General features: G+C 42.1%; 1 protein-coding gene across 2 annotated transcripts in view; it reads left to right on the top strand.

Moving 5' to 3' along the window:
• Nucleotides 1-25110, top strand: part of LOC148031930 (RAF-like serine/threonine-protein kinase PRAF) — a 65014-nt gene that overhangs the window by 22678 nt on the left and 17226 nt on the right. For both annotated transcript variants that reach the window (XM_087682520.1, XM_087682519.1), the window contains exons 4-7: nucleotides 1730-1882; nucleotides 1978-2141; nucleotides 2226-2373; nucleotides 14294-14410. In XM_087682520.1, coding sequence (XP_087538646.1) covers nucleotides 1730-1882; nucleotides 1978-2141; nucleotides 2226-2373; nucleotides 14294-14410 — 582 coding nt within the window. The remainder of the gene's footprint in view (nucleotides 1-1729; nucleotides 1883-1977; nucleotides 2142-2225; nucleotides 2374-14293; nucleotides 14411-25110) is intronic.

Raw genomic sequence — 25110 nt, 5'->3', positions numbered from 1 at the left:
CATGATAAGAAGACTAGCACTAACCCCTAGGGAGAGGCCATATGAGAGGCTTTCAATTGTAGGTATAGAAGACTCCAACGAAAGTACCATTAACTCTTCATTAACACTCAACTCTGAACTCTTGTCCTTTATCATCATGCAAGCCCACCAAAGAATCATCACGAACACCAACACCTATGCAAGCCATGAGTGCAACAGCCCAGTCCAAAAAGGGGATGACTGCCCAAAGGGAATTAGGGTGGTTAAGGTTTTGTATAAAAGGCAAAAAGTGAATGAAGAAGCTCATTTTTGTGTGTGGCCAAAAGTAGCTCTTTTCTTTTTCTTCTTCTTCTTGTTCTTGCTTGCTTGAGCTTGTGCTTGAGAGAGGGAGTGTGAGTGTGAGGGAGTGAGTGTGTGAGGGTGAGGGACCGTGGTGGAAAAGCTCTCCATCTTCTCTTCTTTTCTTCTCTTCTCTTCTCTTCTCTTCTCTTCTCTTGCTCGCGGAAATGGAGCTTAGAGCGTGGAGCTTAAGGATCAAGCTCGCTTGAAGCTTGCACTTGGATCGCGGAGCTATTGGGGTACTCGGGAGAGGAGGCAACTCAATGAGGCATGGATGTAAGCTCACTACACCCATAGGTCGAGAGTGCGTATGGCTAGGTGAGAGATAGCCATTGCATTCGGCTTAAAATGCTTGAAATAATAAGCGGTCCGTGGGTCTTGGCGGTCGAGCGTGAGCTCCCACTACATATGGGATGTCAACCCTTTTGACATGGTTATGCCACGAAGTACTACTAGCTCTCAGGCTTAGGAGTGGACTTGTTTAGTTGTATGATTGGGAGGTGAGTTTGATTTCCAATCCCTCATGTTCGCAAATGTGGCTTGTGTCGTATCTCGTGTGTAGATTGGATCCTAGGGGGATGTTTCAGGGCCATTATGGCTCTAGATCTAGGATGACTTCATTGCAGCCCCTCTTACTACTTGGGTTTGTGTTTATTATGTTGGCTATCCTTCAAATTGTGGGCTTTGAGCTTGATCCAATGTAGTTGAGCTAGGCTGTTAGTCATGCGAAAAAAGGTAACGTTTATGGTTCACTTTTGCAAGTTGGATCAAGATTGTTAATATAGAGGGCTTTATTTCCTTTTGCATATCGTGGGTTGCAATATTATTTCATTTGTATTGTGGCTTCCTTGATTGAAGCTGATCCATGTCTAGCTACAATCATTACCTTGCATCCCTTGCCAATAATTTCCAAGAACTTGTGGCTAAAAGTTAAAAACGACTCTACTGTCTTTATCCTTGACAAAGCTTTCCATCACCTCGGTGGCTAGCTCGGAAGTTAAACTTGAGCATCTCCAATCACTTCCTATGAAGCACTATTGTGTCAGTAGCAAATGTTTGGTGATATTTTCATAACAAAGGTGCATGCCACTGAAACTGCTCTTGACCTAATCTCCATCCATCCAGTGAGGATATTGTCTTCATGCTTAAAATGGCTTTGTCTGATTTTTCTCTAGTTGATCTTTTAGTACTGGTTTTTGTAGCTGTTTATGAGGCTACAGTAGGCTCACATGAAGAACACTTATCTACATAGCACCTTTACACAGTCTTTGAGACGTGGTGAGGAGAAACTGGAAGATTAAATGAATAGATTATGAAAAAGTCAACAGCTCATTGTTATGTGATTGAATGTCATAATTTTTGAGACAAATAAACCAACAATTGTAACTGTTTTTGTGATTATTTCAAGCAGATCATAAAGTATTCGGATTTAGAAGAGCTAAGGGAGCTAGGATCTGGCACTTTTGGCACAGTTTATCATGGAAAATGGAGAGGGACTGATGTTGCTATCAAACGCATTAAATCCAGCTGCTTTACTGGGAGACCTTCAGAGAGAGAACGGCTGGTATACTATATATTATCCAGTTCTTTTTGCCCTTTTAAGTTCAATACCTGCTTGAATAAAGTGATAAAGACTTGTCATACTCAAATGTTATGCAGATTGCTGATTTTTGGCAAGAAGCTTGCATTCTTGAGAAACTTCATCATCCGAATGTTGTTGCTTTTTATGGTGTAGTACCTGATGGTCCTGGTGGGACCTTAGCCACTGTCACTGAATACATGGTTAACGGTTCTCTTAAGCAAGTTCTACAGAAGCAAGAAAGGTAGACATAATCATGTGATATGGTATGCTTCTAGTCATCACAGATTTGTGTTTGAATGTGTGATCTACATGCAAACCTGTACAGGACAATGGATCGTCGCAAGCGATTGCTGATAACAATGGATGCTGCTTTTGGCATGGAATACTTGCATGGAAAGAATATTGTGCACTTTGATTTGAAGTGTGAAAATCTGCTTGTCAACTTGAGAGATCCACAACGACCTATTTGCAAGGTGCTTTTCTGGCAAACAAGTTGTTCATCTGGCAAGTTTTGGGTTCCATTTGCAAGGCGCTGTTGGACTGTGGGAACAATGAAAAAGCACAGAAATTGATTAAGCCAATACCTTTATCAATTAACTTTTAGCTGTTATTTGTTGCTAGGGCTTATTTTTGGCATTAGAAAGCAGTGATGTCGCCAAATAAACATTTTGTTCTAACTAGAATATTTGATTCAAGTTGAGGTATGTTTCTCTGGGTGTGGTGTTGAGTCAAAAGAGATGTATTTCCTTCTGGAGTCTCAGGAATGGGTGAAGACGTGTTATTCAAATAAATGCCTACAGGTATTATGCTCTCTTTATGCAGATCTAACCAACTATGTATGGAGTATAATGTCAAGAGGCAGATTTAATGCCTCAATACTTTTGCATGGCACATCGCCTGTACAGGATAAATTATAGCGTCTCACGACCTGGAAGAAAGCGATAGTAGGGTTCAGAGATGTCAGAGACATTGGAAGAGGCAGTTTGGGGTGCAGGTGTTGCTAAATGTAGAAGCAAGATATGACACACAGCATGGTGGAGTGTGTTGTCACTGATACAGTTCCTGAACATGAGCAGCCAGTCAGCACTCAAAAGATAGGATGCATTGAACTGTGAGGATGGATGCTGACGAAAGAGGAAAAATCTGTGTTTTGGCCACAGGAGTGCAGCAGCAGCACGGCTTGCTTGGTGGTACAGAAGCTGTGTTCTTACCTGAAGCATATTGTGTGGCAGGCAGCAGCAGCACTGTGGGCAGCAAATGCAGTTGCCAGGCAGGAAAAGGACATGTTTTGGTGCCCGACACCTTCATACAATGACAGGCAGCAGGAACCTGCATTTTGGACTGAGGCAACAATGTAGCAGACTGGATCACTAGTTGATGCAGTTCCTGGGGCAGTGAAGTAGCATCAGGTGGCAGCTACAGCTGCATTTTGGGGGACTGAACAGCAGCAGGTGACCAGGAAAGGTTGTTGCTGCAAAGGATGAAGTGGCAACATGGATAGTGGAGAGTAGTTGTGGCAGTTGGGTGGATGATATTGACGATGGTGATGAAGCTTGATAGTTGTGGATAAAAGTGGCTGTCCCCCTTGGCCCTTTTAATGCTTACACAAACTGAAACTGGACAAACAATCTAATCTGGCTTTTTTTGGGGCTGTGTTTAATGAATAATTTGGATAATGGATTTGTAATTAACTTGGCCTGATCTACTATTGCTGAACATCCCCTCTTTGGCCCTAAAAGGGAACCTTATAGAAGATGGTAGCAACACATTTATTTTTGTGAAGGAAGTGAAGGAGAAAGGCCACCCTTGAGGATATCAGTAACCTTATAGAGGATAATTTTTTTGAAGGAACTGAACGAGAAAGACCACCCTTGAGGATATTAGTGATGAGGTAATGTTACCATAAGTGACGGTACTGCTTAGGATCAATTATAAAAGATGAGGTGACAAAGTGCACGAGTGCCTGTCATAGTGATGAGGTAATGTTACCATAAGTGACTGCTTAGGATCAATGATAAAAGATGAGGTGACAAAGGGCATGAGTGCCTCTCATAGTAGAGAGAACATGCTAACATATATGCACGGGTTTTCTTTTGGAAGGAGACACAAGTGGCTCTCTAGCCAGCCAAGCACCCAAATCACAAACACACAATGCTGATGCAAGGGAGTCGTAAATTGGGGCATGTTGTTCAGTTTTCACAAGAGTAAGGCCCTTGAGGGTTTTCACTTACTCAATTGCTCTTTTACATAGATACATGGGTAGAAATCGCAGTCAGAAAAGAAAAAGGAAATCCCAAAACCTGTATGTACAAAGAGGGTAAAGCAACCCCCTCTCACTATTAAGCTGATGTACAAGGAGCAGCAGCAAGGCCAATGCTCTAGCAATGTTGTCGAATGTTGGCATTTTGACCAATTGTCTGAGAAGAGTTGCTTCATGCAGTGATAGCTAGGTGGTTAGGAAATAGAGTTGGCTCTATTGACAAGGATGTTAGATACTTGGAAGGAATGATAACAACTCTGATGATAAGGGTATTGGACACTTGGAAAGGCTTTTATGAAAAGGGTGCCATGTGCTTGATGAAGAGAGAATACATTTAGTAAAAACCATGAAGATAGATGGCCTCCGTGTTAGCATCATAGAGTTCTTGGAACTTGGCCTTGGCAGAGTAATTAGCAACATTCATCTCTATCTTCATATTGGTCCAGCAAGCCAAGAGAGAACATGTAACCATCATGGGAGCACCAAAAATCCAGGTCTCCAGCCCAATTAGAATTGATGGATCCTTGCAATGCTGGTCTAAGACTGAAATGCAATCATACCATGTAAACATGAGAGAGAGACTCGCTGATCAACATACTAGAGTCACAATGAGATGTGTTAGGTGTTTCAAAGGAAGGTTATGTCAAACCAAGGCGGGCGTTTGTAAGCCAAAGAAGGTAAGCAATTTCTTGATTGAGCTCAGTAATAGGATAAGAATGGGACTTGGGAGGTATGTGAAAATGGTAGAAATAGGGTAAGAGTAAGACCAAGAAAACGAGGCTAAGCCAAGAGAGAGCATGGAGACATCATGGGAGTGCCAATGTACTTGGAATTGATAGATCCTTGCAATGGTGGTCTAAGACTGAAGCCTAGCATGTAAGGACAAGATACTTGATGACCATCACACTAGAGTTACAAATGAAATGCGTTAGGTGCTTTTGAAGTAAGCGCATGTCAAAGTGGGGTGTTATTGGTAAGCCAAAAAAGGTAAGCAACTTCTCAATCAAGTTCATGAATGGGGCAAGAGTGGGACTCGGTAAGTACATGAAATGTATCATCTCAAAGATGTGCAACAGTGAGAGGATGTCCCTTCTGTAAATTATTAAGGAATGCTAGGTGAAATTTAGAGAAACACAAATGTACAGCGACATGATAAAACACAGTACACAATATGATGAATGTTCAAATGAAGATGAGGATGTATAGAGATGAGGATGACACAAGCTCCTCATCTCAAGGACCAAGGCAGAGGTGAGCAGAGAGTGGTGTTAGAGACATTGAGAACAGACATGCTCAGACTGGTGTCAGAAACATTGAGAACAGATCTGAGAGCATGTTGTACTTGAGGTGGATCCCAAATTGTAGCAGCAACAGTCTACTATGTGGAGGGGGTGAGACACAGTCGTCCAAGCAGCAAGATGTTGATGTAGACTCTGAGCAGCAAACCACAGGGTTTGCCAACTGAAATGTAGCCCACATCTAGTAGATCATGGCAAAGATGATGCCAGCTGTCCTCCCTTGCAGCAGCAAAATGCAGGCTGCAGCAGTTCTGAGCTGATGGTGACATTGTAGGACAATTGGCAGTAGGCTGAGACAGCAGGTGATCACATCTAAATGTAGGATGGCATGGCCAGCTGGTGGCGACAGCTTGTGGTGGCAGCAAATAGGTTGTGTGTCACATCCAACAGTAGGGTTGGCAGCTTGTTGGTGTGAGCATTGCTTGCTGGAGGAGAAAGTGATGGCTGATGCCTGAGGGTAGAGGATGATAATGATGGAATAGTGAAGGATGCCCACAACATGTCCTTTTAGAGGAAATTTTGGACACTTGTCCTATGGACCACAGTCCTAGATAATGCCTTTTTCTTTTCAATAATTCTTTTTGGGGCTTTCTTTTGTGGATTTACATTAATCTGAAATGCATGATAGCTTTGTGTTAATTGACAACCAATGCCTTTAATTTTACTTGCTCAACAGCCCCTCTTAGGCTCAAAAAGGTGCCCGAGGGAAGGGAGAGGAAAACTACGCCCCTCTTTTACCAAGTGAATGATTCTTATGATTATTTTAAAAGAACCAAGAACAAACAGTAGGATCCCCATTAAAGAACGATATCTTAAGAAACCCATTTGTTAACTACATTTGTTTTCATTAATTCATTTTGGTTTCACTCTTACAGCCCCAAAAAGGGCTGGGCACCCACATTTTGGGGTGCCATCCTAGACGGTTTGTGCCTAAAAAATGGGCACTGACTCCCTTCATTATATACATTCTCTTACTCATTCATCCCCACCAGATCCACTCTTCCTTCTCCATCTCTCCTATTCCAGGTGGATGCTTCTCACAGGAGTGGTTCGAGTGCTGCCGTTTGGAGCTGTTTGGCTGGCACCCAGAGCATTTGGAGCTGTCGTGATTATCAGCTGGCTGTCACCCAACTTGTCGCACTGTTCGAGATTGCTGCCCACTTGTGTTCACATCATCAACACCTACGTTTTCATCTTCAGCTTGGGCAGATTTGCATTTTGCTGTCATGCCCTTCCCAACTTTGCTCGGGGCTCCCTTTTGCAGTTTTTAGCATGGGCAGATTTGTGTTTTGCTGTTGTAGACCCTCCTATAGTTTGGTTTGCTATGAAAGCAGAGCCCTTGAGGTTTGCGTTTCGCTCCCTCTAGAGCTGGTTATCCTTTTGCAGCATCTACTTCGATATCCTACTGTCTGGAGGACTGTGTTTTGCCTCTTTCACTGTGTAGATTCTGTACAGGTGTTGCTGCTTGATCAGCCTGGATAATGTAGTCATCTTAGAGCTTTGCACGATGTAGTGGCATCTTCTTACTTAGTGTCATGGATATTTGAACCAAGAGAGACATCATGTTTCTCAGTCCTCTAGATCAGATCGCCTTGTGGGAAAGTGAAATTGGTAGCTTTTGGTTGTGTAATGGAAATAGATGGCAACTTAGAAGGAGATATCAAGGTCGCATCTTGTCTACCCTCAATGGAGGAAAAATACGCATGAGAACCAAAGCCTATGGGAGCAACAAAACAGATCGATCTAAGAACCATTTTGGTATTGTGAAACCAGCCTTCCTTCTCAGAGAGGGTGGTAATGACCCGATTAATCAACAATTATAGTAAGTAATTAATCACATAAAATTGAAATGCACAATTTACCACTTAATCTTAGACAATGGATAGTTGGGTGGCCCCAAAATTGGTGCCTCTTGTGGTATTTCTTTAAGTTGTATTGTGCAATTTGGATGGAATATATGGAGATTCCTTGAATTTCCTTCACTCTCCAATTGCTTATTGTCGTCAAAAGTGACCAATGAGCCTTCAAACCAAATTGCCCCTTGGTTTGCTTGGGGATTGGCCTTCAATTGTGCTCCTTGGATGAAAACTCAGCTCCAAATATTTGTTGGCTGAATGGCCACTTGAATCTCTTGAAATTGCCCTTTTCTAGTGATTGAAATTCAAGTCTGCAGGCCTTAATTTTGAGCACGCTTCCCAAGATGGCTATCAAACCCTAATTTCTATTGTATATTAGGTTTTATATAGCAGAGATTGGTCAAAATCTCCACCTCTAATGGTTGGCCTTGTTGGAAATTATTGAGGAAGAATGGGAATTTTCTGGACGATGAGAGAGAATGTTGAATAGAGAGAGTTTGAGTTTCTTAGTGAAGGAGAGGAAAACTGTTGCTGCATTGTTTGGACAGCATTAAATGCTGTTGGTTGCTGCCTTGGAGCCTTCTACTGCCGTCGATAGTCCTTGTAAGCTGTCATCTATTGTTGGACAGCCTCTAGACACGACTGCCTGTTGTGGGAACCCTATTTGCTGGCTGTCAATTCCTCTTGCCTGCTGATGCTTGCAGCAAACGATTCTCCATCTTCACAATGGTCTGTGTGTGTGGCTAAATGGCCACTTGAATCTCCTGAAATGGCCCCTTTTTTTTAGTGATTGAAATTCAAGTTTGTAGGCCTTAATTTTGAGCATGCTTCCCATGGTAGCTATCAAACCCTAATTTCTATTGTAAATTAGGGTTTACATAACAAAGATTAGTCAAAATCTCCACCTCTAATGGTTGGTTTTGTTGGAAATTATTAAGGAAGAATGGGTATTTTTTGGAAGATGAGAGAGAATGTTGAATAGAGAGAGTTTGAGTTTCTTCGTGGAGGAGGAGAGGAAGACTGTTGCTTCATTGTTTGGACAGCATGAAATGCTGTTGCTTGCTACCTTGGAGCCTTCTACTATTGTTGGCAGTCCTTGTGAGCTGTCACCTATTGCTGGTCAACCTCTAAACACGACTGCCTGTTGTGGGAACCCTATTTGCTGGTTGTCAATGCCTCTTGCCTGCTGGTGCTTGCAGCAAACGGCTCCTTCCTTGATTCTCCATCTTCACAAATTTCTCTTTTCCCCTCCTCCCCCCCCGCGCGGAAAAAAAAAAAACAGTCTCCAAAAACGTTTTTCCCACTTGCATGGGCAAGCTTGGCCTTGTGGTAGCCTTCCAAAACGATTTTCAGCTTTATCCATTTATGGCTTGGAAAAATAATTTAATTTGCCAACAATTAAATTGGCTAGGCTAATTCATCACCCAAGTGATCGTGAGCATTTATTAGCTTGAAACTCTCATTAATTAATTAATTAATCAATGTAGATTCTCTAGTGTTACCATTGACACATAGGGCTAATTAAATGGTCTAGGCCAAATTTTGATACCAAGTACCATCTAGTACCTATCCAATATAACTTGTTACGACTTTTGCCTTTGGCACTCATTGATGTTTCAAGCTCCGAAGTCCCACATTGTGAAACAACCGACCTACACTTCATATGTGCAACTCACATTTGCACATTTGATTAACTTTTAAGTAAATGCTAAGCAAACCATCAAAATTTTAAGTCCTCGTGACATATCGAGAAGAGGACTAGTTGAGGGGGTTTTCCACAGGTCATGTGACTAACGAATGTCCATCGATCAATGTGAGCATCTTGTAGGTGTGGTGGATGAGCTGCAAGTGCAAGAGAGTGACCTCCTCTCAATTGCCAGGGAGGTTGAACATTGTTTCCTCTTGGTGGATTCGAGGTCCTACGGGAAGTAGACTTGCGAGGTTTGGGTGAGTGCCCTTGGCCCTTTAACAAATACTTGTCGTCCAAATGGCTTGCCTTTTGGCAACGTCGGCAAACCTATTCTTCTTTGGTATGTTTGCTAACCTAGTTCTAGCCTTGAATGGAACTACTTTGCTCCCCACTAGTCTTTCTCTTCCCATGCCCTTGCTTTCCCTTTTGAGGGGTGAAAACTAGGGGTCCCTCCAAAGATGGCAAACTAAACTTCTTTTGAACATGGGGAATCACTATGCAAAGTGCAATAGCTACACTCGAATTTGTAGAAGGTGGGCAATTGAGGTTGGGAGATGGTTTGTTGCATAAAATTGAAATGTTTTGGTGGTAGCTTGTTAAAAAATAGAGTGACTTGGTCATCGTCAAATTTTGGGGGGGGGAGGGGGAGGCGAGGACCAACGGTGGCCAATTGGTCAAGAGAATGTTGATACTCGGCTAACTTGATTGTCAAAGTTGTTCCTTTCAACAAATTTGAACTTCTAGAGCTCATAGGCAAGGTTGATACAATGGTTATGATCACATGCCGCATAGGGGTCCATCTAATGTGTATAATGCTTAGATGTAAGGTTAGTCGGGCACTAGATTATGCATTAGCTTGACTATGGTTGCAACATTATGGCTCTTCAAGGATTGTGAAACCTCATATAAAGGCCATCTTGGGTTAGGTTGGTTTTGGTGCCCTTGAATGAGGTTCCATGTATCCTAGGAATTCAACACATGCTGCATGAGGTGAGATTTCCCTTATTACTAAACATGTTTTTAGAGAGTGTGTAGAGTGGAAAGAATGAGGTGATGGGTAAGTGGGCGGAAAAATAGTAGGTAGTTCAATAGGTACTACAAGCAACACCAAGGTGCTCATCATAGGTATTTTAGGTGCATAACCATTATAAGGTGGAGTTGCCTAATAGAAAGAAGATGATCCACTAGGCATTGACATTTTTGTAAATTGTGTGGCCATTTGAGTGATGTTTGGCGTGTGGATGGATACCATTGCATGTGAGCTCTTGACAGTCTTGTTTTTGAGCGGCATGTCCACCATTGTCGCACCTCCACTATTCGATTGAGGTATAAGAACAAAATATATGGGGTTCTAGGTTGGCGCCGAAAGGAATTAGGACCTCCTGTTATGGTGTGATTAGGTTTAGGTGAATGAGTGAATGGAGTAACAAAAGATAGAATGAGTGAAGGAATAGGTGGGATGGGTGGGAATTGTGTGTGAAAAGATGAGGTACCAAAAGCAAAATCATCTAAATATGCATGTTTTTGGGAAGTTATACTTGTCATTCTATCTCTTAAAACCACCTCTTCTCATGTTCACATGTTGGTATAGGTCTCGATCTCCATAGTAACAACTTGCATTTCAATGGGAGTAATAAGAGAGGGGCTAGGAAAATGTAACCATAGGTGCCTTGCACCACTTCTAATGGACACATAGATGTTGGAAATCCCATTGTGCTCATGTCAATGTGTCCTCTTTGAGCTAGGAGTTCTAGATTCTTGCAAGCGGTGTAGCTCTACTATTGTGCACCTCCTTCCAGGTTGTAGATTGGGCCATTAGGATGGTATGCCGAAGTTAATAGAGGAGTATTACAGGATGGAATTTGGGTCAAAGGGTGACTTGGACTTGCTTCTTCTGCCAGTCTTCGATGCCTCCATATGAAGACTTTGGTTTATTCATCTTTGGGTAGTAGGTAGTGCGATCTTGAAGGGACATCCTCTCCTATAGCCTTGTTCGGAGATTTAGGGTATCAATCCCTCACAACCTGCACTAACGGGGCAATAAGCATTGAAGGAATAGGCTCCAAGGGGGACATTAGGTTAGTTGAGATATCTTTGAGAGTGCTTGCACGTGCTGTTGAATGCCAGGCTTTCAAGATCAAGAAGGTAAGGACAGCTGGCAGCAGGGTGCTGATGAGGGCTGGGATTAACAAAGGTAGGCTGATGGTGATGGAAAAGATGATGGCAAGTTGGCAAAGAAAGTGATGGCAGAGAAAAGATCAAGGGATGGAAAGTAGGCCAGCAAATGGACATGATCGCTGGCAGCAGGTTGCTGATGAGGGTTGGGCTGAAGGGATGTAGGCTGATTGCGATGATAGATATGATGGCAAGTTGGTGAAGAAAGTGATGGCAAAGGATAGATTGAGAGATCGAAACTTTGGCCGGCCCATGGATATGGATCCCTTTTTTAGGACCTTTTGAGCCAATTGTCCTACCTAGAATCTTGAATTTTGTCTTTTTCATAGTTTATCTAGATTTTGATTTGGGGCTGTACGAGAGCTAAAGAAATTAGCCCCCAATTTGAGATTGACTTTAGGCTAAAATTTGGGGTAGGTTAATACTCCCTCTCAAGACCAAAATATAATCCCAAGGAAGAGAAGTAGGCTCTTTGCTGGACTCAAAAGGTCCAACCCCCAAGAGACCAAGGAATTGGACCAAGGTGGTCATGATGGATTTGTCCTAGGGCTTATCAAGATTGCAAAGGCAATGGATATCTTCTTTTGATCCTCTTTACTTTTTGGTTTCACTTATATTTACATGCCTAAACCTAATGTAAAGGGAACTACAATACTAAAGCACCCTCGAAAGGCGTCAGTGAGATGAAGAGTAAAGAGTAAGGAAGGAATGTTGCATGGTGACCACTGGCTTGTTTGGGATCTGTTGTCAGCAAAACGCCCTCAAGTCTCCTTTTTCTGAAACATGCTGGACAATGCAAGGATTGTGGGAGGATTCAAAGGAGGAGGTGGACCAATTTGTTCAAGGTACAAAGGACTTGATGAAGAAGCTTTAGAAACATTTCAGCTGAAAACATGAGGAAATACAATCTCCATGGTAGCATCAATGGATGCTTGAAATGCTACCTTGGGAAGGAAGCCTCCATCCTAGTTGAAGGATCATGGCTCAAGGAGAAAGTGTGGAGCCAAGGGACACCAAAATTCAAATCTCCAGCTAGCCAGAACTGATAGATTTGCAATTTTAGTCCTAAATAAAGTACAAGCCCAGCATGTAAGTACCAAAAGGATACCTAATGACCTGCATACCATTGCTTCATATTGAGATGCTTTTGATGGAAGACTAAAGGTGCAAGGTAAACTTACATATGGAAGTGTTTTTTCTGTATGTGAACACCCAACCTGGGTGTGGTAGTATGGTACCTTAAGGATTCTACTGTCATTCTATCATTCTCACCTCAATGGATGCTATATTCCAGCAATCTCTTCTTCTCTCTTGCTGTTCACCTACTGATGCCATTGAACTTCGAGCTCGGTCCTTCTCTTCTTCCATCTTGCTATACTTGCTGCTGCTGCCTTTGACATCTGCATCAGTTCATCAATCAGCAGTTGCTCGCCTCTGCTGCTCCAGTCGCCCTTGCTGTTCCACACCCATCAGATTATGTGCCTGCCCCAATGGAGCTGGTGCCTTCTACGTGTCTACTACAATATTCCTTGGTTCAGTATTGCAGTCATCTCTTGGTGTGTGCTGGTACTCGGTCTGGATCAGATATGTTACCTTCTCTTTCCTTCGCCATATCATACCTGCGTGGCACTCTGACTAGAGTAGAGATGTCACTTGCAACCGTCGTGCCCCGTATTTGGGTTGCTGCCACATGCTGTGTCGTGTTGCTTGTTCCAAGTCGCTACGACCTGCTACCCCAAATGTGCACACACTGTTTGATGCCCCATGTTGTGTCTTCCGTCTTCTGCATGCTTGCGTTTCCTGCCTTGTGTTGTGTGCCAAGTTTGACCAACACGTTGACAGCGTGTTTCATGCTTAACAAGCCACTTCAAAAATCAGCCTGAAAGTCAACTGTCACTGGTCCCCATTCACAAGTTGAACTCTTTCCCAGCACATTTGGTTGGAAATTAGGGCATTCCATTAATTCCCCCAAATTCATCATTATTTCACCAAAAATTTCGGGGCTTTCCTGGAAATTGCAGAATTTGTTCATCAATTTGCAAAATTGGCCATTGGTGACTCCAAAATTTTAAGAATTTTCATCATTGATGCCAAATTTCATGACAAAAATTTGGGGCTTTTGTGAAATTCACTCGCATTCATTGATATTGAGGTCCAATTCATTGTTTTATGCAATATTCGGGGACATTGGAACTAGGTTTGCTTCAATTTTCAGCATCCTCCTTGTCATTCAACTCCGATATCAACATTCGAGCCATAAACTGTAAGCTTCTGAGTTCCTCATTGCTTTTCTTTTCTGCTGCACCTACAATTGTACTTTGGACAGCAGCTGGTAAGTAATGGCAGCTCAGAATGACCTGATGAAAATGTTTGGGGACTTGAATAAATTGGATGGAACCAATTTGAAAAGTTAGGCGGCAGAGAGGAATGTCATTTTGCTATTGTGGCTTTACAGTGCATGTCACAGTGGCTCTTTGAAAATTAGCTAGGTTGATGTTTCTTTATTCATGAAAGAAAACAAAGGCTAGAGAAAGTAGATCACTTGCACTCACACACATGCACATGCTGTCTCACAATGCATACGCGTGTTTGCATAGCTGGCTGGAGCTGTGAACATTTTCAAGAGGGGTTCTGTTTTGAAGAGCCATTTGTAGAGCTTTTTACAAAGCTATTGAAGGCTGTTCTGATTAAATGTACGCTTTCAGCAGTAATAGCATCAATTTTATATGATAATGAAAAGGTTGCAGTCAATGTACTGCATGTAATCTCTAAAATATCTTATATTTATTATAAATATGAGTACATTTGATGTGCAATATTTCTACATATACTTCTAACCAGACAAAGGTTTGCAGCTGCACACGTAGTGATCTTATGTATCGTTTGTCTAGCATTCTTCAGCATCTGGATTTTCTATTGGAATCTGCTCCCTTTGACTACTGTTATTGTCTGATATCACTCATGGTCTCTAGCTTTTCTGCCACAATTTGCTTCACCCAGGGCTTGTATTAGTTAGATGAGCTACACAAGTAATTTGAGGAGTGGTCAGAAAATGATCCAAGGATGCCTTTTTATGTTATTGTTGTTGTTGTCGTTTTCTTTTTGGGTGTGCAGGTGGCTGACCTCGGGCTGTCTAAAGTAAAGCATAAAACCATGATATCTGGTGGTGTGCGAGGAACCTTGCCATGGATGGCACCTGAGCTTCTAAATGGGAGTATAGTATCTGAAAAGGTATTTCACTTAGTAGGTTTTACATGAACAACATGTATTTATCTATTTGTGCATTTGTACACACTACAAAAGGAGGCATTTAGAGAGCATTCTATAGATCTAGAAGCAAATTAGGAATAGTTTCAGTATTCTTGATCTAGGAATTGATTGCATCATCCAAGGGAGGTTTGGCCATCTTTTCAAAAATTTTGATCATTCTTCTTGTTTCTTCATTCATGATGTTGCATTTTGTTTTTGATAGTTGAGAGCAGTGAAGTTTAAGTTTTCATTGAACAAAAATGATCCATTAGGACCCCTGTGAATATCTGCATAGCTAAAGATGAGCATAAGTGATGGAAATTGAACCTAACTCCTCAAACACAGGAAGGACCAACCATTTTAAGCAGGATGTCTGATGATAAAACCAAGGGAAAGCGTTGATGTAGTCATGTTGAGTGCAAATAATTAATCTCTCTAGAATTTATGGCTTGTCCATATGATGTTGGAATCTCTCTAGACAAAATCCCAAGCCCCTGAGTGCGAACTAGTCCCTCGGAGGCCTAACACGAGAGAGGTCACCCAAGAAATAGAGAGGGGGCAATCTTTGGACCCAAGATTTTGGGTGGGTGCACATGTGGAATCATAGAAGCAGGAAATGCCCCAAACCGTTCGTTGGAGGTGCTTGAAACTCTGAAACAGCTCAAGAAACCCTGAAAAATGTTTCCTGGGCGAAATGTTTCTCTTGTCTGAAATGGTGCCGCATTGTGCTTCCCCTTGGATTGGGATGTTTCCCCTAATGTTTACCTCATCAACTAGGCTTTGGAATGCCAAGTGGCAAATTGTGGAAATGAACTTGGATTTAGGCCATAATATGGCTCTACCTTTCTATCCTTTTAAGACACCCATAGTCTCTTGCTTTTCCTCCATTAGAAATGTCTTGTCCTGTTCTCTCTTTTCACTATTTCGTCCTCTTCACCTCTTCTCTCCCACCCCTTAATGATGTGGTGTTTCCGTTTCCCTCTTCTTAAACATTGTCATCTCCGTTTTCATTTCCATTCCTATTTCTGTTTGCGTTCAAAGTTAACCTTAACTATATATGGAATGCTCCAATCCAATATTTTATGCTCGATATTGAACAGAGAAACTGGCTGAAAAGGTTTAATAATTTTCTGAATCAATTCCATATCATTGCATTTTGCAGAATGCTCCACGCCTGTTATCTATGCTAGCACTCAAGAGAGAAATTGGTCAAAAATGTTTAATGATCCTTCCAAAACATACACACATTGAGCCTGAGAGTCATCACTAATGAGAGTGTGATTCACTCTAGAGATATCTTTTGACTACTAAAAATGATCATTTTGTGGTTATGAAATGGCCAAAAGAAGTCAAATGCTGAACTCTAATGGAAACTCTCTATCATGAGCAAATCTCTCCACATGTCATTACCTATCTATCTATTTGATACTACATAGTGCCTCTTTCTATTTCAAAACCAGTTTTGTAGGAAATTATAGCAAAGGGGGATGCAGTATGGAATCCTTAAAATTTCTCAAAATCCAATCCTCGGCATTTGATCCTGTCATCGAATGCATTCATTGTGAGAATTTGCATAAAGCAGCTGATATTTTAGTTCAAGGTTGCTGTCCTTCCAAATATTTCCACAATAATACTAATTTACAGACCTAAGACATGTTTATACCTTTTAACAGCAATCAGTCCCTCATGATTTTGGAAGAGAGAACTTTGCACTTGCCAATAGTCTCACTTCTTTTTTCTCTCTTGGTTCTCCACAAAGATGATAGCTGTGGACATAAAACCATCAATGTTAGCCTAGTCCATTTAAAGTTTGTATCTATTCTATAAGTACAAATGATTTATTTTTCAGTCTTACATGCAATGGTCACGTGGACACTTTCCAATAGTCACATCTGCCTCTCCAATTTTTGAAAGCCAAACCCATCATTTGCTGAGTGACATTCTAGCCCACTAGATGACCCAAATGTTTGCACATAAACTTTGAATTTGAAAACATAATGCACATTCATCCATGTGCAAAAGCAACCATTTGGATTGTTCGAAATTGACATGCTAGTATAGGGTAAAACTGCTCTTGGACAATGCCCATTTTGACCCATTTTGAGTTGGGTGACCTGTCTATGTGCCTCCTTTTGCTAGGCGACCAGAATATGGATCCTCTTTGATGGCCTTCACTTGGGCAGTTATGCATTGGCAAATGGGTGGTGCATTTGAGGGTAGCTCCATAGTAACATGGGATGGGTTTTGGGGACAAGGGCAGGAATTGCCATCCCTTGTTACTATGAGAGGGGGCTCTAACATGGGGACGAGACAAGGACAGTATGGGGATGGGATGCGAAGCTAGAAAATGGCCATCCCTTTTTACTATGTGTAGCTCTCTATTGGCCCTTTTGGGTTCTTAGGCTTGTGTGGCCGTTTTTAGCCTTTTTTTGCTTGCCAAGGGGGTGATTCATTCATAGGCCCCCATGGCACTCACACTGGGTGATAGGAATGGGCGGTCTTTTTTGGACCTGCTCTTGTCATGGATGGAAGGTCCCTCTTGGAACATCATAAGCATCACGAGTGCATCACGTGACATGACTGGTTTGGCCCTACATGACAACAGAATGAAAACATCCTTGATTACTATTCTGTACATAAAAGTATCGAGTAGGATGTGTTGATTATGCAAGTAGTTGTGGCAAAAGGATTCAATACAAGTAGTGGGAATTTATTTCTCAAACAATGATGAACTTAGGCTTTGGTTACAAATTGGCACATATCATTTACGTGGTGCATAGTGCACTGAAAATGCAACTGTCCAAGGGCAATGTTCATATGAACATGCCAATCCCTTTAACATTGATGATGAACTTAGGCTTTGGTCACAAATTGGCATGTATGATATACTTACTGAACCTAAATGCAATTGTCCCATCGCAACACTCATATGGACATGCCAATCCCTTTGACCTTGGTATATTTGTAGGAAAGGCTTCACTTTAGTGTATGCTATTGTTGCACATTGTTTGTCATATGTATATACAAGGTCATAGATTAGGATCCATATATGGCCTGCAAATACAAGGCGCCAAAACTTTCTTGACCTAGGCTTTTGGTGATAGTCTTTCTTTGTGCCCAAAAGGAGGCTGTGGATATCAAAATATCTATGGATACCATACCTACATTTGGAATGGCAGCATGATATTACGAAAATCTAAGATTTTGCCTTTCAAATGCTACAATTAGCATAGCTTTCTTTGGCTAAGGCAAATTTTGTAGTTGCATGAGATTGTAAGACACTTACAATATCTTATAAGTGTCTTGAAAGTTGTCAAGTTGGCCCTTGCATGTTGGACTCCAAATAGGCAATGGCTTGTGTGAAATTTCATCTATCTTTTGACACGTGCCAAAAGATATTGTTTGCCTATGCCCAGCCAATGTAACCTTTATGGAAGTCAAATACTAGTAGGAAATCTTTGAGCTTTTCTAGATAGACTTGATATCCACTCCAAGCAAATCAGTCCAAGGTGGGCCACCTATGCTATGTCGATATTGGATATCACTGGGAAGTTATTGAGACACTTTTGGAGGGTCAATTTTAGGTTGTTCATATTTAACTTGATTTGTTGAGGTTTTTAATGCTACTTAATTACACATGAGCATGCTATGAAGATACACTAGGGTTTGAACAAAGAAAACACAAAAGATACGATTGAAAAACAATAACTCATGCAGAAATGCCAAAACTCTAAAATGGGAGAAGAATCTATTGAAAGAATGAATGCTGATTATGAATGAGTGAAGAAGATGATACAAATGTAATGCTTAAGGAGTGGAATTGTCCAACCACCACGAATCCTAGTGGGAGTGGGCTAAGACTGAGTATCGGAGAGTGTGGTCCTCTGTGTATGAAACTTGAGTCCGACAACACCACCAAAGTCTATGAAGATACATTTGACTGGAGTTGAGCATGATGTCACATAGCAATTGAGGGAAACAATATACCAGTGGAAAGATAAAACGAGCTTTCCTTCTGTGGATGGGTGGTAATTCCCTAATTACAACTTTATTATAAAACTGATAAATGCAAATTAGCTTACAATCTTGGAAAATGGACACCTTGTTGGTCCCAAAACTGGCGTTCCTTTTGGTATTTCTTTAACTTAATTGAAGAAGTTGATTTACAATGGGATTCTCCCAATTCCTTTCGGTATTCCAACTTCCCTTGCTGTCAAAAGGACCAGCAAGTCTTTAATTTGATTTGCCCCTTGATTCGGGCAATCAATTGGCCCTCACCTGCTTTGATGAAGATGGAAAATGCCACAAATTCATTGATTTGCTGGTTCCTCCTCTTGAATTTAACTGAAATCAGCTTCAGCAATGTTGAATCCAAGTCTTGGAGCTTCCAATTTTTGCAAGTTTCTCGAGGCTATTGCTAAACTCTAATTTGTGCTACAGATTAGGGTTTACAGTAGAGAAATCTGAAATTTCTCAGCCTTTGGTGATCTCAATGCTATTATCTTCGGAGCAGGGCCGTAGAAAGATTGGGAGATAAGAGAGTGCTGAGAAGAGAGAAAATTTAGACTCTCTTTGCGGAGAACTGAAGAAAATCAGTCATTTATTGTCACGAGGACGTGAAAATTTGATGCTTTGCTTATGTTTAATTGACATTTGCACATGTGAGGTGCAAGCTACTTTTTCACAGTTGAAGGCCGAAGGACCCTGCGAAAAAGATGGGTGTCAAAGGCAAAAGTTGTAACATGTTACACTTAGATTCTAGGTGAATTTCGGTGTCAGTTTGCCCTTAGGACCATTAATTGGCCATTAAGTGTTAGCGGTGACACTAGGGACTAGGTATTAATTAATGGATTAATGCTTGTCTAAGGGTCAATTAATGCATGGGACCACTTTGCGTTGCAAATGGCCTAGCCAATTAATTTTTGGATGGGCAAGGTCACTTTTCTGGGCATGGATTAAGGGCTGAATTAATTTTGAAAATTAATTAAATGGCTGGAAATTGCTGAAAAATGGATTAAGAAAGCTGCCACTTGGCAAAACTTTCCCATGCAAGTGGGGGAAAGGCTAAATAGGGCTAAAGGGAGAGGGAAATCTTGTTTTTTCATTTTGGAGCTGTTGAAAAGAGATATTGGACTGTTGCTGCCAGCTTTTGGGGCCATTTCCCAGCCATTGGAGACCATTTTGGTGATGGAGATTGCATATTCTTGACTTGGGAAGTTGCTAAGCCATTCGCAGCAACTCTTAGCCATTCGGAGGAGATCTCAGCCATTTTTGGTTGGCTGATCTGTAATTTCTGTAGTAAACCCTAATTTACAGCAGAAATTAGGGTTTAGCAGCCACCTTCGGATTTCTGCCAGAGATTGAAGGCTCAAGGGACTGAAATCAGCAGCTGATAATTGAGGATTATCAAGGGATTTCACCAGCCCATCCCGAATTGATTTGGGGCAGCATTTGGCCAGCCAAGGGTAAAATTGGAGAAGTCCTAGGTGAATTAAGGGGCAAATGACCCAAAAGGCTTACTGGTCATTTATGACAGCAAGAGCAATCGGTTAGCCAGAGATTGAAGGCTCAAGGGACTGAAATCAGCAGCTGATAATTGAGGATTATCAAGGAATTTCAGGAGCTAGTCCATCCCAAATTGATTTGGGGCAGCATTTGGCCAGCGAAGGGTCAAATTGGAGAAGAAGTCCTGGGTGAATCAAGGGGCAAATGACCCAAAAGGCTTGCTGGTCATTTATGACAGCAAGAGCCATCGGTTAGCAGGAGGAGATTGAAGAATCTCGAGTTGTACTCCTTCCAATTGAATGAAAGCTAAAGAAATGCCGCAAGGGGCGTCAATTTTGGGGCCAACAATATGTCTACTGTCCAAGAATGTTATGGTAAATTGTGGATTTCATTTTATGTGTATTTATTTATTGCTGTAACTAACTCTTAAATCAAGTTATCACCACCCATTCCAAGAAGGAAGGGTGGTTTCATTTACTGTTGCTGCCTTGTCTCAACAGCTTGTAGATGCAAAAAACTGAAGAAAATCCGTCATCTACTGCTGTTGCCTTGTCTCAATAGCATGTAGATGCTGACACCTATTGTTGATTAGTCTTCTCCTCTCCCTGGTTGCCTTAGAAGGTCCTCCAATGGCTGCAAATCAGACTAGCAACATTTCCTCCCTCTCTCTTGCAAGCTGAATACACTAAAATGCTTTTCTCTAGCCTTTAAACACGTTTTTCAGTCTTGCATAGGCATTTTTGACAAGTGGCAGTCTTCCCAAATGGGTTTTTCAACATTAGCTTTATCCATAATTAAATATTAATTTTCAGTCTTTAAATACTGAAAATTAATCTTATAATTATTTCGGTGCTTTGAGAAATAATCTGATTGGCCAATAATTACCACTTCTCTAGTGTCATCAACTGTCACTTATGGTCAAATGAATGACCTAGGCCAATAAGTGGCACTAGATACTACCAAGTACCTGTGCGGCATAACTTATAGCAACTTTTGCCTTTGATATCCCGTGATTTCCTCGGGTCCCAAACTTGTAAATTTACTCTGATCCCAATTACATTGCACATGTGCAACATTTACTTAACATTGTGATTATAAATTAATCCACATGTTAAGTGAGGTTTAAAAAATACATGTTCTCATGACAATAGCGAAGTGTTGCAAAGAGAGGTTCGAGTGATGGGACGAAAAGGTAGTAGTACTAGGTTTGAGCGTTCAACTTTTAGCTCACAAATTGTAGTAGTTCCAAGTCTGGGTATTCAGCCTCTAGCTCACAATGGAGATAGAATAGTATCAAGTCCTTTTAGCCACAATTACCTACATATAATAGGCTACAAATAGATTATGATACCTCAGAAAATAATGTTGTTTGTGAGAAGCATTGGTTGCTCCAAATTGGCATCTACAGATCTTCCCTTTTGCTATGATGCTTTCCTTGTTTCTCCATAACAAAGATGTCTTTGTCTAGACTGTCTTGACTAAAGATGCACTATTAAATGGGCTCTAAGATGAGCTATCGATTCCTTGATTGGATCTTTGGTTTGAAAGATATGATCTTTCCATTGATGAGTGATTATAGAGCACAAGTTTGTACTTGTTCAAAAAATATGGCATTACCCAACCTTAAAGTGGGTCAAATGACTCCATAAAAGTGACGAGCAAGTGTGCATTTGAGTGGATAACAACTTTTTAGTCGATGACTTCAAGAGATTTGGCCTTCATTTTGCTGTAGGCATCTTCTACCAAAAGGTAGTACTGCTGGCCTGTAGATTGAGGGCACAAAGGAGCTAGAAGAGCAATGTCTATGACTTTTGAGGCAGCTTATGGCATTATTTACAACTATATTTTGTGGCACAAAGAAACTACATTCAAAGTGATGTTGAGAAACCCTTCACCCTTTACCCTTCACCTGCAGTTTGCCTTTTTGCGTTTTGCATTTAGGGTTTGCAGCCCCAAAAAAGGGCACCATCCTAAATTGACTGTGCTTATTTATAGGCCACTCTCTCATTCATGCCTAACAACTGATTCATTCAGTCTGTCACCTCTTCTCTCTAGCCTCTCCACTACCCTCACACCCGTTCAGGAGGACATTGCGGTTCATGGTTCGTGGCTGTCTTCATCATCTTCCTTGTGCTATGGCTCCCTTGTTCCCTTGTATCACATTCATTTCATTCATCAGAGTTTCTTCTCTCTCCTCTTCTCTTCTCAGTGTTTGTTGAGTTCACTCCATGTTCCTTCTCGCAAACCCTAGTGTTTCGCTGGTGCATCCTCTTTTGACATGGTATCAGAGCTAGATTTGCTCAAATGGTGGCAAAGATCCTCCACTCTAGTGAAGGCAAAAACCGGTCGCGGATTCGGCATCCACTTCTCTTTTTCTTCCATTGCATCAACACTCTAATTGGTGGCTGCTCCCTCTTGTGTTTGCTGTTTTCCAGCCTGCGTTCAAGGCTGCTGCTGCCGCTTCCACCTTCCTATTGCTGTGTTTTACTACCGCCTTTTACTACGGCGTTTTATTGTGGTGTTCTAGTGCTGCGTTTTATTGCTGTGTTCTATTGCGGCGTTTTATTGCGGCAGTCTATTGCTACGTTTTACTGTTGTATTTTATTGCAGCGTTCTACTGCTACTTTTTAGTGCTGCGTTTTGTTGCGATGTTCTACTGGGGCATTCTACTGCTACCTTTTGCTGCTTCACCCACATCATCAGGTATCATCCTCTGTAGTCGCCTCAGTCTGCTCACACTCTGGTGATCAACGTTTAGTGTTTCTCTCACTCTGTCACTCCAATTGGTGGTCATAGCACTTGGGATTTGTTTCCGGTGGACATCACTCTCCGATACACTGCTCTGCCCTTGAGTATCTGTACACTCTTACATTCATTTATAGTATTCATTCACTTCAGAGTTGTGTTCTTTTCTCCCTTTTTCTGTTTGTGTTTGAGTTTCTGTGTTTGAGTTTTGAGTTTGGTGTTTAGGATTGGAGTTTTGCTTTTTGTGTCTGTGTTTTGTTTCTTTGTGTTTCTGTCGTGGTCGTACACTTTGTGTTTTCTCAGTGCAAACCCTAGCAGTCTTCTCCACATGATACCATGAGATGCAAAGTAGTATGGTGGTGTGGTGACAACAACCGCCGGTGGAAACAGATTAGGATCTGCTTAAGTGGTGCTCTGTACAAGAGTATCTTGCGGATATTGTGGAGAGCTAGTCTTTGTGCGGGGCACACAATGTGACTCGTAACTGAATCACAATGTTTAAGACACTTTCTTCTCCAATTCCTATGATGTCCTATGAGGCTTCTCCATCACTGGATGCCTTGAGACGGCATTATGGACTCGGTGAGGAGGACGACACTCCACTTTCACCTTCACCTTCTTTTTTTTACTGCTGGTGGCTCAGCTAGTTTGCTAGCGCGGCTATTCTCTACAACCCGACAGCTCCACCATACTGCTGTTGCAACCTTTTACTGCTGGTAGCATCCTCCTTCCACTGGCAGCGCACTTCTAGCCCTTTTGCTGTCCTCGTAGCTCTTGAGGTGGACATTGCAGTCATGGTTCGTGGCTGACCTTTTTCTTCTTCAGCAAGGCACATTGGTACCCGTGGCTTCCTTACCAAGAGACGACCAGACTATTGGGTGGAAGGGTCATCCCACCAAAGACTGTTGACATCGACCTTGGCTCCCTACCCGTCCGGAGTATATGCGTCTTTCACCAAGCACTCCTTGTGTCACCTCTCCTTTTTGGGCCACAGAGATCATTCTGCATTGGCTAACAGAGTACTATGCTCAAGGCTATAAGCCGCACCCGATGCGCACTAAGTCCTTTCGAGCATACGGAGACTCTAAGACCTTATGAGGTGATAAGCCCTCTTGGAGACCACCCCACTGTGCGAAGGTTTCCCCCACCCACTTCTGGGTATAGTGGCTACCACGGCCCACATCTCCTCCACAATCCACTTTGCTAAGAGCGTGCGACTGTTCCCCACCCTTGGCTCATCTTGAGCCTCCTTCCCTCCTTCTTCCCCACCCTCTTCCACTCAAGTTCGAGAGGCCACTTCTGGGTGTTTTCCGGCTTCTTCTTCCGAGCCCCAGATACCTTCTTCGGTACGACCAGGGGCGCTTTCTTCGTCATCAAATGTTTCACAGTCCGTGAGCCATGAGTGGTTGGATTCCCTTTCTCTCTCAGACTGGGATTCAGAGGGGGATTTTCTTACTTCAGCCTAGAGGGGGCTTTCAATTTTTCTTCGACTTCAGAGGGGGCTTCTAGTTTTTCTTCGATTTTAGAGGGGGCTTCTACTTCTACTCCTTTCCATTCAAGGAGGGACCCTATGTGCCATGAAGATCTTCACACACCACCACCTTTCTTTTTTGAGGAGTGGATCTCCTTTGAGTAGTCATTTTCTCTTCTTATACCCAAGATCTAGAGGATCTACTTAGATTGGGGTCCTTAGATCTTTAGTGACTAGGCCTTCGTATTGCGTCCAACCTGAAGTCACGGAGCTAGTGGCTTCTTTTCGGAGGTTGTGTTTCAAGTTCTACGGCTCATCCAATCTCTTGACTATCTTCAAAGGTCTCCTTTCAAGTAGTATTCTCAGATTATAGGGTGGATTTTCTTCATCCCTTGGTCAGCATGGAGTCACCTCTTGAGATCGAGTATGGACATATCCTTATGGTTCTCGGTACCATACAAAGTTCGACATTTCTCCTATGCACTACGTGTTCTCATCATCTTTGTACTAGGGCGCTTGGGTAAGTGAACAATTTTCCCACGAGAAACACTGTCCAAGTGGCACCTACTACAATCTACACATCTAGGGCTAACCTAAATTTGAGTCTAGGTCTTGGAAATAATTTGGCATTGATCAGTGTGAGTATTCTTCAGCATGTAGCATTGCATCTCCTCCTCACTCTTCTCTTGTTCCTTTTTTGGGCCTAAGAGGGGGTGTTGAGAAACCCTTCACCCGCAGTTTGCGTTTTTGCATTTCTGCGTTTTGCGTTTAGGGTTTGCATTCCCAAAAAGGGGCACCACCCTAGACTGACTGTGCCTATTTGTAGGCCACTCTTTCATTCATTCCTAACGGCTGATTCATTTAGTCCGTCACCTCTTCTCTCTAGCGTCTCCACTACCCTCACATCCCTTCAGAAGGACATTGCAGTTCGTGGTTCGTGGTTGTCTTCATCATCTTCCTT

Source organism: Lygodium microphyllum, chromosome 8, assembly GCF_053477565.2.
Source record: "Lygodium microphyllum isolate KBCC chromosome 8, Lygodium_microphyllum_v1.1.10, whole genome shotgun sequence".
Classification (NCBI taxonomy): Eukaryota; Viridiplantae; Streptophyta; class Polypodiopsida; order Schizaeales; family Lygodiaceae; genus Lygodium; species Lygodium microphyllum.
Note: the sequence above shows the minus strand (reverse complement) of the source record. Positions and strands in the feature narration are given on the sequence as shown.